Genomic DNA, 15737 nt, shown 5'->3' on the forward strand with positions numbered 1-15737 from the left:
GCCCTTCAGAATGAAAACAGCATTTACCTTTTTAATAAAAGGCGAGCTTTTAAGCCTGAGAAATCACCCTGTAAATGCACACGTTTAATTGCACATGTGTTAATATGTATGCTTACACAGTATTAAAAGACACTCCTCAATGTCATTTACCTTCGTTCCCGCGTTTGACTCGTGCTGTAAATCTCTTCCTTGTTTTCACTTCACGTGATTACGTAGGAGGCGTAATACGTGATGACGTGATACGTGACTCCGCCTCCTCCATTAGAGTATATGGACAAAAAACAGGTTCCAGTTATGACCATTACGCGTAGAATTTCGAAATGAAACCTGCCTAACTTTTGTAAGTAAGCTGTAAGGAATGAGCCTGCCAAATTTCAGCCTTCTACCTACACGGGAAGTTGGAGAATTAGTGATGAGTGAATCAGTCAGTCAGTCAGTCAGTCAGTCAGTGAGTCAGTGAGGGCTTTGCCTTTTATTAGTATAGATATATATATATATATATATATATATATATATATATATATATATATATATATATATACACACATACAGACACATATATATACATATACATATTTACATATCTACATACATACACATATATCTATATATATATATATATATATCTATATATCTATCTCTATCTATACTAATAAAAGGCAAAGCCCTCACTGACTCACTGACTGACTGACTGACCGACTGACTGACTGACTCACTCACTCATCACTAATTGTCCAACTTCCCGTGTAGGTAGAAGGCTGAAATTTGGCAGGCTCATTCCTTACAGCTTACTTACAAAAGTTAGGCAGGTTTCATTTCGAAATTCTACGCGTAATGGTCATAACTGGAACCTGTTTTTTGTCCATATACTCTAATGGAGGAGGCGGAGTCACGTATCGCGTCATCACGTATTACGCCTCCTACGTAATCACGTGAAGTGAAAACAAGGAAGAGATTTACAGCACGAGTCAAGCGCGGGAACGAAGGTAAATGACATTAATTGTTGAGTGTCTTTTAATACTGTGTAATTGTTGAGTGTCTTTTAATACTTTGTAAGCATACATATTAACAGATGTGCAATTAAACGTGTGCATTCACGGGGTGATTTCTCAGGCTTAAAGCTCGAAGTGATCACTCGAGTGAAGGCAGCTTCACAAAAAAAACAGATCCTTAACAAACTGTTATTTGTATATTTTACCTCAATTTTAAAAGGTTTTCTTTTCTTCTTAATAAAAATTTAAAAGCAGAACTTCGCCGGTGTGAACCGCGGGGATTTGAGCGACTGACGCATACAGACATATTCATGAGTGCAGGTACTTCGGAAAGAAAGCACCGTGTAAACCTAAAGTTTAAATTAAGTTCATAGACCTACAAAAGGTTGCCATTGATTTCAGGCAAGATTGCTTTTCTCCTGTACAAGTATACGTTGTATTCTCAAGAGTGTGCTTGCACAGCTTGGTCATATTACAACCGGAGTGCTGAACTGACAACGTGATATACAAACAGAACAATCGTAAAAACAGGATTAAATAAAAAGGCTGCTTCCGTTGGCAAAGCAACGAAAAAGGAAGACCTTATATGACGTTCGTTTATAAAACAGCGGAGAGGCTGTGTGAAGTCAGCTTCACAAAAAAACAGATCCTTAACAAATTGTTATTGGTAGATTTTCACTCAATTTAAAAAGGTTTTCTTCTTAATAAAAATTTAAAAGCAGTACTTCGCCGCTGCAAAGCACGGGGATGTATATATATATAGATAGATAGATAGATAGAGATATATATGTATATATATATAATAATAATAGTAATAATAATTCATTACATTAGATAGATAGATAGAGATATATATATATAGATAGATATATCTATATATATATATATATATCTCTATCTATGTGTATGTATGTAGATATGCATATATGTGTATATATATGTAGATATGTAAATATGTATATGTATATATATGTGTCTGTATGTGTGTATATATATATATATATATATATATATATGTGTGTGTGTGTGTGTGTGTGTATGTATGTATGTGTGTGTACAGGAGAAAAGCAATCTAGCCTGAAATCAATGGCAACCTTTTGTAGGTGTATGAACTTAATTTAAACTTTAGGTTTACACGGTGCTTTCTTTCCGAAGTACCTGCACTCATGAATATGTCTGTATGCGTCAGTCGCTCAAATCCCCACGGTTCGCACCGGCGAAGTTCTGCTTTTAAATTTTTATTAAGAAGAAAAGAAAACCTTTTAAAATTAAGGGAAAATATACCAATAACAGTTTGTTAAGGATCTGTTTTTTTTGTGAAGCTGCCTTCACTCGAGTGATCACTTCGAGCTTTAAGCCTGAGAAATCACCCCGTAAATGCACACGTTTAATTACACATCTGTTAATATGTATGCTTACAAAGTATTAAGACACTCAACAATTACACAGTATTAAAAGACACTCAACAATTAATGTCATTTACCTTCGTTCCCGCGTTTGACTCGTGCTATAAATCTCTTCCTTGTTTTCACTTCACGTGATTACGTAGGAGGCGTTATACATGATGACGCGATACGTAACTCCGCCTCCTCCATTAGAGTATATGGACAAAAAACAGGTTCCAGTTATGACCATTACGCGTAGAATTTCGAAATGAAACCTGCCTAACTTTTGTAAGTAAGCTGTAAGGAATGAGCCTGCCAAATTTCAGTCTTCTACCTACACGGGAAGTTGGAGAATTAGTGATGAGTGAGTCAGTCAGTCAGTCAGTCAGTGAGTCAGTGAGGGCTTTGCCTTTTATTAGTATAGATAATATTCAGCAATGCTAATTTAACATTCTGTAGGTTCACTTAATTTGCTATTATATTTAATTTTGAGGAAATATGCCTACCTGGACACTGTGGACAACATTCACCAGGCATTATAAAAGGGTTGGAGCATAATAGTGGGGGGCATCTTCTGGGAAAGCACTGTACATTTCCATTCTGTTAGGAGGAATTTATAAAACATGAATTAAATGATACATCTATAGTAAAAAAATAACATAATAGTACTTAAGGTATTACAGAATATTATAAAGTTATAGCCCAACACAAACATTAAAATGTTTTATATGGAGTGGCTGTTTGGCTGAAGGGCTTTTCATGAGTGTTGAATTTGAAACATGATGGCAAAGGTATTATAATTTGGCAACTTAATATCAATCAAGTGGACATTAGTGATGAAACACAACAGAAATTAAGGACAAAGAAAAAAGTACTTGATATTTCTTTGAGTATGCTGCAAGATCTCAGCTTTATAGATAGGACAGACCCTCTCAACTACTCTTAAATTCGCAGACCACCTCTTCTCTTCTTAAACCATAATGCACTGCTAAGCTTGATGTTGTTAATTCATAGCTTTTAGCTCAAATCTGTACTCCATCTTGCAAAGAGGCAAAAAGATTAGTTACTCTACATACGTTAAAAGCCCAGGATGCAATACAACGTCAACTTTTAGAAAGTTAATTAAGAACCTGGTAGCCAGATTAGTCTAGGCCATTAATAAGTTTATAGGTAATTTATTAATTCATTAAAACGTTTACAAAGAAAACATGATTTTGGGACTGCATTAAATTACTAGACCTACTGAAAAGAATACAGTCTAAATTATTATATCTCAATAAACATAAAAAAAAAGTTTAAAATTTCATTAACACTTACTATGCAGTGGCAAACTTTGCACTTGTCAGTAGGATGAGGGTACTCTGCTCCATTTACATAATCTTTTCCAGCAAAGCTACAACCTAGACAAATCATAATAGTTAAGATCTTGACCAAAGGAAAATATCAGTATTTTCACAATTTATCAATATTCACAAAATAAAGTAAGTGCATTTATAGTATACTAAATGTTAATGATAAATGGTGCAAATGGAGAAAGATTTTTCAGTAAGACACATACATTTCACATTTTTGAAAGAACAGTGTACAAGAAATACAGCAATTATTATGAAATTGTTTCACTTCTACTTGTCATAAAACATACAGTATACTTACCAATTAATTGTTAAATTAAATGTTAAGAGTATTGTGACGCGTGAGTCATTGTCTTACACCCCAAAACATGAGGTTGAGTCTGAATACTTTAGGAAAACCAGCTTTATTCAACTTGAAACAGGAACTGCAAGGTTATTTATTGCAGCGGGAGCTACCACTCTCCCATGCACAGAGAGAGCAAACAGGTATAGTCGGGGGACAGGTCAGTGGTCAGGTTATACTGTTCCCTGCCTTTATAATGTTCCTTGCATCATCCATCAGTGACAGGCGCATAAAGTGCAACAGACAAGCAGTCATCCACAGACGCGGCAGGCGCTCTTCAGCGTGCCATCCTATTGGGGGGTTCCTAAAAGACTTCAGAAGCCTCGCAGATATATCTTCCATTTTCCAGGAGGACAAGCCTTCACACACTGACATTTCACCCTCAAAGGGGTACATATACCAGCAATCTGAGCAGCAGCAAGCAGACACAATTGAAAAGGAAGAAGGGGCACCAGGGCATATACTATTCCAAATGGAGTACAGTTCCAGAAATTTAATTAGGCTTTCCTTAAATTATATAATACATATAATAAGGCCACGCCTGGAATATTGTCTGAAGCTTATTGTACAGAAAACAACATATTCCTGAACTGAAGAGTCTTTATGATTAGAAGGAACTATGGAGGAAATGCAGAATAAGAGGAAAAGTACAGGTAGAGGATAAAGCTGAAACAAACAAAACTACAGGTACAGTAAGTGAGCATGAGAGTAGATCCTGTAATTAGTGACGCACTATACAGTATGCTTTCAAATGATCTACAAAATACTAGAGTCTGTTTTTAACAATTGTCTAAATGAAGATGTTCAGGTTACCAAGTTGAACATACACATACATCTTAATTAGACAATGTTTTCCCATTTTCTTCTCATGAGAAGATTTTGTACTCTTAATAATTTAAAGGTATACCAATATGTCAAAAACTGAAAACACTTAATTCTATTTACTGACAATTCTATTTTTAAAGTCTAAAAGGTTAAAAAGACACCATGTAAACCTTAAGATAAAGCTAGCATATTAAAAGTGGGTCTGAAGCAGGTACCTACAACAATACTCTTTTTCATGAACTCTCATCAAATTTTCAACACACCTGATTTCTCAGACTAAAGAATTGGACTTTAACCTCAACTCACCATCATACTATTCACTTCACTTTCACTTTGCTTATTCTAGTGATGGATGCATCTGTAGCATGTCGAGTTGGACAGTCCAGACTAACCAAGTCCAAGCAATGTTTTTTGGCTCCTCCTGGGAAATTCCCAGACACATTCAGGGCAGTCAAAGAAGAAAATGTCCTGAACCCAGCTTGTGCCTTATACTCGTGGTCAGTAACTGGTACACTTATTCTCATTAACCTAGTAGACATTCTAACTACATGCTCATACCACGTCAGCTGGGTCCTCTTGATTTAAAGAAGCAGTGATTCTACTCTGAAATCATTCCATGTTACTGAGCTTTTAAGTCTATCACAGATAGTCTATCAACCCTTCACAATGGCTCATTTTCGCTGCTTGTGCTCAAGATCTCATTCTTTCAGCCACAACTCATCTGTCACAACTATAGTAGAGGTTAGATAAATGTAAATTTTTTTCATGTCCACAAATCACATGGAAACAGGATTGAAAAGTTCACATGACCTCTCAAATTCTTGTTGAGAAAGGGTTGGTCTACTCTTCCATGACAGGGATGTAATCTGCATTATTCCTCCTCGATATCATGTTCTCTGTTCAGGTCTCCTGATATAAGCTTTACCAGGGAGTTTGATTTGTTGGTTTCCTCAGTAATTAGAGTACACCTTCTTTTCATAGTATTTAAAAATGGGGAATACCACTTTCTACATTCAAAAAGGAAAACGGTGTGGGTCAGATGCTATGCCATTTAGGTGACACACAAGAGTGAGCTGGATCCAGGCATACTATCCATAAAAGTTGACAAACTAAATTACGAAACTGATTACAGTGGAACCTCTCACGAACATCTCGGACCACGTACAAATCGGGTTATGACCATAAAGTTTACCAAACTTTTGCATCTGTTCACGACCACACACTCAGGTGACGAACAAGCCAGTTTCCCTTCCAGTTCGTACGTGCTGATAATTTCCGCACGTGTTCAGTCTCTCCCTGTGCATTCCCTGTGCAGCTAGAGAGAGAGAGAGAGAGAGAGAGAGAGAGAGAGAGAGAGAGAGAGAGAGAGAGAGGGCTGGCCGAAAACGCAGTTAAAGAATGCACCGGGCTTGTTTTTAAAGAGATTGATTCGAGCATTGTTTTAACCTCATTGTATTTAATGAAGACTTTTTTGTATTGGATTTTAACCTCTACTTCACTTCTGTTTACAGTGATCGGTTCATAGCGTGCATTGCTGCAATGTTACTTTTCTTGGTTGTTTATAAAATTCCGGAGATTTCAAATGTTCATGTTTTTTCCTGTACTTAAAACTCATTAAAAAAAAAAGTTCGTAGCATGCATTGTTGCAGTGTTACTTTTCTTGGTTGTTTATTAAATTACGGATTTTTCAAATGTTCATGTTTTTCCCTGTGCTTAAAACTCATTAAAAAAAGTGTTTACAGCGAGCGGTTCGTAAGGCTATAGCATGAATTCTTGCAATGTTACTTTCTCTGTTCAAGGTTTTCTCAGTGTTATTCAATGTTTTTACATTTAGTTTACTATTATGCTGTGCATTCTATGGTATAAGTAACTATTTTTGTGCTTAAAAATCTTTAAAAAATATATTTTCATACAGTTCGTATGGTCTGGAATGGATTAATTGTATTTACATACAATCCTATGGGGGAAATTACTTCGGGTCACGACCAAATCGGTTACGACCAGAGTTTTAGAAAGAATTACAGTCGTGACCCGAGGTTCCACTGTATATGACAATTAACGACTTGGCAGAAGAAGGCTTATATAATTAGACACCAAACATTGTTCAAATGCTTGGATAAGGTATATGGTCTCCGCTATATGGTCTCCTTTTGTGAATTACACAGTAAGTTTGGCTAGCTGAGGTTATTTGTTTTTTTCTTAGTGAAATCAATTAACCCTTTCTGAGATAAACCTAATTATTATTGCACATCCCCTGCACAAACATGTATTTGCTGTAAGTAAATTAAAGATAAACAAAAGAAAATCTACTTGATCTCAAATTCTGCAAAGAATCAAGCATAAAATTATAGTGTCCTGCTGGCTTCCAGTTAATTTGTGTTCCACTTTGCCCCAGCGGATACCGTTGTACTACCATCATTGTTGAATTTTTGTACAATGAGACTCATTCAAAATCCAAATGGGATGGTGGAATTTTTCTTGATGATCAATATACAGGCCTAGTTCACCATTTATATAATATATCTTGACATCTAAGCTTGCCTCATTTAATTGCTTATCTGGAATTTGGATGGGGGAACTAGTTGACTGTAACAGATGTTGAGCATGCAGTACTCCTAATTGTGAATATATGTGTTGTAATAAGTACAGCAGAAATGCTATTTTGTATGACCCTACAAGTTTACTTATTTCCAGGAAAATTAAAAATGCTAGTTAACTTTTAATACATCAAACTTATGGAAAAGAAATCATCAGAATGAAGTCTACATTATATAGCAAAAATAATGCAGTAACTTCACACTGATGTGAGTTAAATATAGATGGGCTGTACTTTCACATCTGGGGGACATTACATAGTTCTAAAACAAGGTTGCTCATACTGTAAATGCCTTTGGTGCCAAAGCACCTTGAGCTAAAGGTCAGGGATTGGCAGAGACTGTATATTCTAGACACTCAGGATAAACAGGTGCAGAGTCGTCGTTTTGTAATTAACTGTCATTGAGTTGCCACTGATAGTCAGAGAATGGGCCTAAGAGACCATGGAATTTATGCACAAAGTCAGGAACACAATCTTTTTTTTTTTAACTTCTAGTGCATCATGGATGAGGTGGAGGCCACAGAATAGTCCCTGTTTAATAGCTCAATAATGCAAACTACTGCAAGGCAAAGTCGTCAAGTAAAGATCAGTAGAATGGCATCAACCCTTGGATCTTCTGGTCAATATAAGAAGAAAGGGATGCAGTCAAATTAAATAAGTCATCTTTCATGCAAAATTAAAGATCTTCATATTTCAGGGAGATGTACTGGCAGATCAATAAGGTAGGAGCTGGGCGAATGAGAAAAGAGAAAGCTAATAGACAAGAGGAGTTAAGTGTCATCATGGTACATGATTTTAGGATGACCTGTAAAGGTTTCTGGCAAACAATTCAATGAAACAGGAGGGGCAGACAGACATGGTCAATGCTCTCCTGAGGAAATATTAATATTGACTAAGGGCACTGTCAAGAGATGGAAGGAACACTGAGAAACACTTATATGTTGCAGGGAGCATTACATGATACACCAGAGTTCTGTAACTAAAGTTAATGCCATGGTTAAAAAGCTCTGCAGAGGCAAAGCTGCAAGACTGAATGAAACATGTTCTACCAGATAGAAATTCAGCAGGAAAATACCAAACAATAACAAAGATGAAAGGGCAAACAAGTAATATACATGTGCATGAGTCTGAGCCTAAACAATCAAACAAAGTAAAACACAAAAGTTAAAATGATAACCAAAATGCACAAAAAAAGGCTTGCAACTACCTTAGACAGAACTACTTCTGTCTAGAACTAGAAATGTTTTCATTTGAGATCCACAATCTTGGATGTCAGGACTAGCATGCCACCATCTTTAATACTGTCCAGCCAAAGTGATTTTGGCACATAATGAGAATGCGAACCGGTGAACACCATAAGATGTGCATAAACCATGGCTCACTAAAAGAAGCATATAGCACATAGGATGAACTGTAATTCCAAGTTTGCTTAGAATTCCTAGAAATTCCTAAACAGTACATAAAGAGTGTGGCTAAGGAAAATGTTGCTTGGTCAATCCAGGTCAGCATGTTTCCACAGTAATCTTTAAGAGGATAAAGCAATGAAAATGGAAGTGAAATTACCTACTGGTTTAATATTTTAACTGACAGTTAATATGGCACATTACTAATTTTTACACTTGCTTACATCTACCTATTTTAGGATATTCTATGGAATCTGGAGCCATCTGGTGTACATTTGTAATCTTAATAAAATACCTTTCCTAATAAAGAATATGAGTATTTTAATGTTATACATTTTCTTGCAGGGATCAATAAAAATGTGTCCCTCTATTAAAAAAATCTATTGTATTTATTGATGCAGTATATCTATCCTATTCTATTCATCAATTTATCTGTCTGTTATACTAATTTGCAATATCTGATGCTGTGTTCTTTCAAAATTCTGTCCAACATTTAGTATAATATACATCTAAGGTTGACTAATTTAACATATACTTCATTTCAATACATTAAAATAAAATGCTTATTCTTGGTAACATGGCTACAAAAATACTTTTATTGCTTTCATTACCCATTGAAGCTCAAAACATCTTACAGCATGAACTAATTAATAAAGACCACACTTCAAAAACTGATTTTTCTATACACACCCTCCATCTGCATGGTTATGTTTACAGAAGGTAACAATACAGTACTAAAAATGTTTTTTTTTTATTTTAGAAGTGTTAGTTTTGGGCAGAAAGTCACTCAGACTCTTCTGTAAACACCAGGCCAACTTTGGTGTTTACCACTGCCAAAGATGACTTAATAGTCTATAATATCAATCAATAATAAATAAATAATCAAAAAGCTAATATCAATAAAAGAGAATATCCCTAAGGTTGCTGGTGTCATTGATATACAGCAGATGAAAATGTTGCCATTTTTGTCAGATGAGTATTTCTTACCATTACAGTTGTTTCTGCAACAGGTTCCTGGCATTGGATATGTACAAACTGCACCAGGGCAGTCCCTGTTTTCACAGTTCACATGGCCATTTACACAGATACACTCCTGACAGGGATTTAATGGATTAGGAAATTTCTCTCCATCCACAAACACACGATTTTCAAATGTGCAATCTAAAAAACAGAACACAATATATATTCTTTTCAATATACTGCAAATTGACTTATTAAAAATAAGCTGCCTGGATCCAAATCAAGGTTATTGTTCCAAGAGGAAAATTTGGTTTTTCAGCAGTTTTTACAGAGAGGCCATAGCATAACATTCAAAAACAAGAACTCAACCGTCATACATAAACTTTGTAAATTTAAAATCTAGCAGTGAGCATAATATTTAAGATATAATAACAGAGCATGTACATTACTTATAAAAATTAAACCAACATTAAGACTAATGATTGACATGAAAGGTAACTGAACATCCATGACTTAAGCCTGTGAATGTTTATTAAATATAACTTTGTTTAGAAGATTAATAGCAAAAGGGATGAAGTAGTATTCAAACTGGTTGCTTTTCGTCTTTGGAACCCCGAAATTGTGACCTGGTAGCAATGGCTGGAATTTTTAATATAGTGGGTGAGTATTGTCTGAGAGAATACACTCAATTTTCTGCAATACTTACTTAACACTAGAATTACCAGAGCCTACGAAAAAACTCGTAGATCCGGCTCACCTTAAATCCCATCGCAACTCTCTGTCAGAGTCTTTTGTCCTGTAAATGTGCCGATAAAGACAAGCAGCAAAGCAGCCTGCTATTCCATCCCCCCCACTGCTGCAGAACGTGCACAAAGTTCTCCCAGCTCATGCGTTGATTATCTGGGAGTGAAGTGCTGGAGTTTTAGAGTGGAAATAATAGATCGTTATTTGGAACACATGTATTTCACGTTTGTTCCATTTCTACAATAAACTGTAAACATGTTGCTAAAACAGAAACGTTTTTCATACTTTAGTAGTAAAATAATTCTGTCAGATTTGACTGTTGAGAATGTTATTTTACTATTCAATTTATTCAGCATTTATTTTGCTTTTTTTGATGGCATGACTGCTGCAGTGATTCAGTTACCAGACTCATAAAATTAATCTCGTCTAAAGTTGGGTTCAGTGGTTTAACATCTGCCTTTATATGTGTGGGTTCTAATTTAGCAATTTCACACATCAGTCATGGTGCCATTTTACTTTATCTACAGCAAAGTGTTTTACTTGGTAAATATTAAGCAGACAGTTCATTTTTTCTTTGTTATTTCATTTATCACAATTTTTCTTGTTTTCCAGGTATTTTAAAGCAGTGGTTCTCAAGTTCAGTCCTGGGTTCACCCTGTCATTTTTTTCATACCAATCATGCATTTTTATGGAACTCCTGCCTAAATTTTATATTATAATGTCAATAAAAAAATTATAAAAATTTGTTTTGCTAAATTTTAATTGTTATTTAGCAAGCATTAATTGGGATTATATTGGGATAATTTAGTATTTTTTCCTGGATTTAAAGCATTTTCATCATCATCATGATTTCAGTTGAAACATTTTTACCATCATCATGGCTTAACAACTTATTTTGCAGGTGTTCTAGTTCTTTAAGCTGTTATTTCTTAATGGCCTCACTAGTGACACTGACGCTGAGTTAGCAACAGCCTTTCAGCATTCAGTTATGTCTCTCCTGGTGTCTACTCAACTCCTTGTTAGCTGTCATTAACAGAACAGCATCCAAAGAAAAAAGGCAAACTAACAGGAAAACAATAAAAGAGAGTTAAACATTTTGGCACGAGGCTGGGGGGCAGCCCCAGCCGGGATGCCTGGAAGGACTGGGAGGCGGTCTATATGTTCCTTGGGCCACGAGGGGGCAACCGCCCTGGTTAGTGAAAGGACCACAGGGATGGAACGAGGAGGCTCGAAACCCATTGGGGCTCATGGCCACCACGAGGGTGCACCCCGAACAGCTTGGAGACCAGGAGATCTGCACTTCCATCACACCTGGGAAGCATGGAGGAAAGACCTTCCAGGGATGCCTGGAGTGCTTCCGGGTGCTACTGCGGCACTTCCACCATACCAGGAAGTGCCGCCGGAAGAACATCAGCAAGCACTTGGAGCACAACCGGGTGAATATAAAAGGGGCCGCCTTCCTACAGTCGGGGAGCTAGAGTTGGGAGCTGGAGCAGGATGAAGCTCCAGTGGCTGGAGGAAGAGATGCGGCCGACAAACATTGAAGGAGCCTGTGTGTAGGGGTGCAGGGGCACTGTGTGCTGTGTGGAACTATTTCAGTTTAATGAACGTGTGTTTTATAAAGTGCTGGTGTCTGTCTGATGGTGTTCGGGTGAGCTCTCACAACACATATAGTGACTGCAAAAACTCTTTTCTTGCTAAATCTTCAAGCATATGGGGTGGCTACCCTAAACCTTTTTCTGTGTTCTTCTCTTTTATTTACAACATATATCTGAAGAAAAAAAAAATTGTATAAATTGTATGTCAACTAATAGATGTGGCAGTATCCATTCTCAGATGGATTGCCCAATATGGAGGACTTAAATGTAAATAAGCTGTTCTTCTTTATTCTTCTATTATTTTTTGGTTTAATGCTAAATATGGTAATTAAGATCATGTAGGATCTACAGTATATTCACAATAAGTGTTTTTATTTGTTGTCTATACATTTTGCATTGTACATTATTATAACAAACTTTGTTAACCAAAAGCTAAAGAGCATTATGTTTATCTCTCTATTATATTAAAAACGTTTTCTATCATGTCCGTGTTATTCAGCCTTGACCGCTCTCCTCCACACTACTCTCCCAATCATTATTCCTATTGCTCACACCACCTTGTGACACTCTCAGTGCTGCTAACTCGCATTTCAACACAGCTGGTTATAATGGCAAGGCAGGAAAGCAAATTATCTATTCAAGAATGTTGAATTTTAGATTGTGATAGAAAGACAGCAGCAAGAGCTGATAATGAACATCGAAAAAAAGAAAATGAACAAAAAACAGCTGCATATAATAAAATGAAGAACAAAGAGAATCGTCCAATAAATGAGAAAGAGAAAAATATCCCAAACAATCAGCGAACAGAAAAGTAATAAAGCAAAATTTATAGAAAGTAAGTTAGAGGATAAGTAATTAATAATATTGTTTTTTTATTGAGGCATTAATGTAATTTAATTTTTTATTTACTTTTTATTACGTTTTATTTTTTACTTTGACTTTTTTACTTTGACTTTTTACTATGCTTTGTTATTCATTGGTATTTAAAATTGACTGTTGTAGTGAAATACTCAAGTAACTGATTTTCTACCTATAATAACTAATGCCCAAACAGTCTTCCTCCCACGCCCTGCATACTCTTCTTTATAAATACTCTTATCTTTAAATAGAATCACTTTTTCTAACAGAGGGGACCTCCAAACACCCTTCAAGATGCTCAGCTGCAATATAGCAGGTGCCCAGTGCCTGCCCCCAGGGGTTGGTAGAGCCCCCTTGTTAACAAAAATAAAAAATAAACAATTTCTCAGACACCCTTTAAACCCTGAATACATATGGTATGTTTTAATGTATTTTGAATGCTAGAGATCACTGACCAACAGACAGATAAGGAGACACAGGGTAAAAGCACAAAGAAGTTCTTTTAATTATGTTTCCTTCTTCACAGTGCCTTTCAAGAACTACACCTACCATAAACAATTAAATAAACAATACATTAACAAAATTCTCTTTCCTCCACACCTCCCAGCAAGATCTGTTCTACTCCTCCTGACTCCGGCTCACTTGCTGGCTTCCTAGCAGTCCTTTAAATAGTCTTTGACCCGGAAGTGCTTCCGTTCTTCCGATCACGTGACTCATCCGCACTTCCGGGTCAGATGGGAAACTTAGGTTTCTTCTTCAGCCTGGAAGTACTTCAGGGCTTCCGTCCTCATGACTCGACAGTACTTCCAGGCTATAAGGGAAGCACGACTTCTGTAGCACCTCCTGGCGGCACCCAACAGGGCTGTGATAGAAAACTCCAAGTCCCAGGATGACCTGTGGGAATTCCGGAGCACTGCTATACTCCAGGGGAGCTGCCATCTAGCGTCTTGGGGGAGGTAGTGTCCAAAAGTAGCTGCCTCCCCCCATCCTTTCATTGTTGGGGCATCCCAGGAGGGTTGAGCTGCCAGCCGTCCATCACAGTATAAAAATAAATATTTCAAATTTAGCAGACTTATTTATAAAGAAAATGTGTAATGATTTGATTAAGGTGTAGGCTGATGCATGAAAACAATAGGAAACTTATTGAACGGAAATCATGTAAAGTGAAGAAATTGACCTTTTAGAGCAGCTTGAGGTTGCAGTCTTTTGAATTAACTAATACTGAGCCACATAAATCTGCTATTTTATGATGTCACCATAAAACTCTTGTTTGCACAACCGTTGCTTTCTATACTTTTTACTAGAATTATTAAAATTCAAGTCAGCCAACCTAAAGGATGCAATACCACTGTTCAGGGAACATTCAAAAAGCAACTGAAAAAGCAGAGGGGGGTGGCTCTAAAAGATCTTCAAAAGCTGCATTGATATGTCATCTGGCTCCATAGCTCTATTAATTTTGACCTGCTTCAGAGATTTCTCCACTTCTGCTATACTATACTGCATTACAGAAAAAAAGTTTATTTTTTCCACAGCATCTCCCCTTGACAACAAACTGTGACTTTTAAACCTTAAATAAAATCAATTTAGCACATGGGTGAAGAGCACTAGGTTCCTGTCTGCTCTAAAGATGATCTCCTTTTTAGTATTATATGCTGAGATCACTTTCAAACCTTTCCAGACCAATGGATTACTATCATGATTCTTATTGCCTTGCTTTTCTGTCCGTTTATTTTATTTTGTTTAGTTGATCCTTCTCTACATATCATCACTGTCTCCACCTTATTGTCCCAGTCAGTATGCTGTTTTCTAAAACAAGTGTTTAAATAACTTTCATTACCCATGCTATTTTCATGCCAAATACCCAGTCAGTGCTCTTGTCAACTGTCACTATCTAACAGAAATTCATAAACATAATTGCAGTATATGACACATCATTCAGTGTTTGTCTACAAATTTCAGTCATTGCTATTCTGTCAGTTCATCTCTTATGAGTGGTTTCTTCAGTTTTACTTGCTGTTGCTGTATTGTGGTAATAAGTAAATGATGCCATGGTCTACAGCTGCTCTTTGATGGCATTCATAACCCCCAATTATATTTTCCTAGCAGTATTTTGTAAGTTCTTGTATTAATCAGTATACTGATGATAGTGTGGTAACAAAGATTGCAGTTAACATAAATTAAAATCACTAATCATGGTTTTAAATAAACTCTATGCTTTCATTTCAAGTTTTTGTAATATATCATAAACCATTTCGAGAGCAACTATTAATCAGCATTGGGTGGAATGCAAGTTAATGTCACATAAACTTGATTAAATTCAAGTGGCAGACGTTATGGACAAAGTCCAATAGTGTTTATTTCAATATTCACAGAGAAATTGCATTCTCAAAAACTGAGAATAATAAACTCACTAATTCAAGTAAAGACAGATCACTTGCCTGTTTTCCAGAAGTAGAGATGCTATGTTACTGCACATAGATAAATCGATTGGTTTCTGTGTCTGTATATGAGGTGTATATGAGGGATTATACTTAAATTAAGTTAAGTAAAACAAATGAGATAACTTTCTTGCAATTTTTATTAACAGGATCTCAACTTGTCTGACTAATTCTACACTATATTAGATTCAAATGACAAGCAATCCTATTTAATGAAACTAAATTAAAAATTCAGTTCGTGCT

At 36.2% G+C, this 15737-nt stretch overlaps 1 protein-coding gene across 2 annotated transcripts in view; it reads right to left on the reverse strand.

Moving 5' to 3' along the window:
• The window catches only part of kcp (kielin cysteine rich BMP regulator), a 273671-nt gene that overhangs the window by 100797 nt on the left and 157137 nt on the right, over positions 1-15737 (reverse strand). For both annotated transcript variants that reach the window (XM_028814659.2, XM_051930227.1), the window contains 3 exons: positions 9884-10057; positions 3695-3777; positions 2884-2977 (listed from right to left, as the gene is read on the reverse strand). In XM_028814659.2, coding sequence (XP_028670492.1) covers positions 2884-2977; positions 3695-3777; positions 9884-10057 — 351 coding nt within the window. The remainder of the gene's footprint in view (positions 1-2883; positions 2978-3694; positions 3778-9883; positions 10058-15737) is intronic.

This window comes from Erpetoichthys calabaricus, chromosome 1 (genome assembly GCF_900747795.2).
Source record: "Erpetoichthys calabaricus chromosome 1, fErpCal1.3, whole genome shotgun sequence".
In the NCBI taxonomy this organism is placed as follows: Eukaryota; Metazoa; Chordata; class Cladistia; order Polypteriformes; family Polypteridae; genus Erpetoichthys; species Erpetoichthys calabaricus.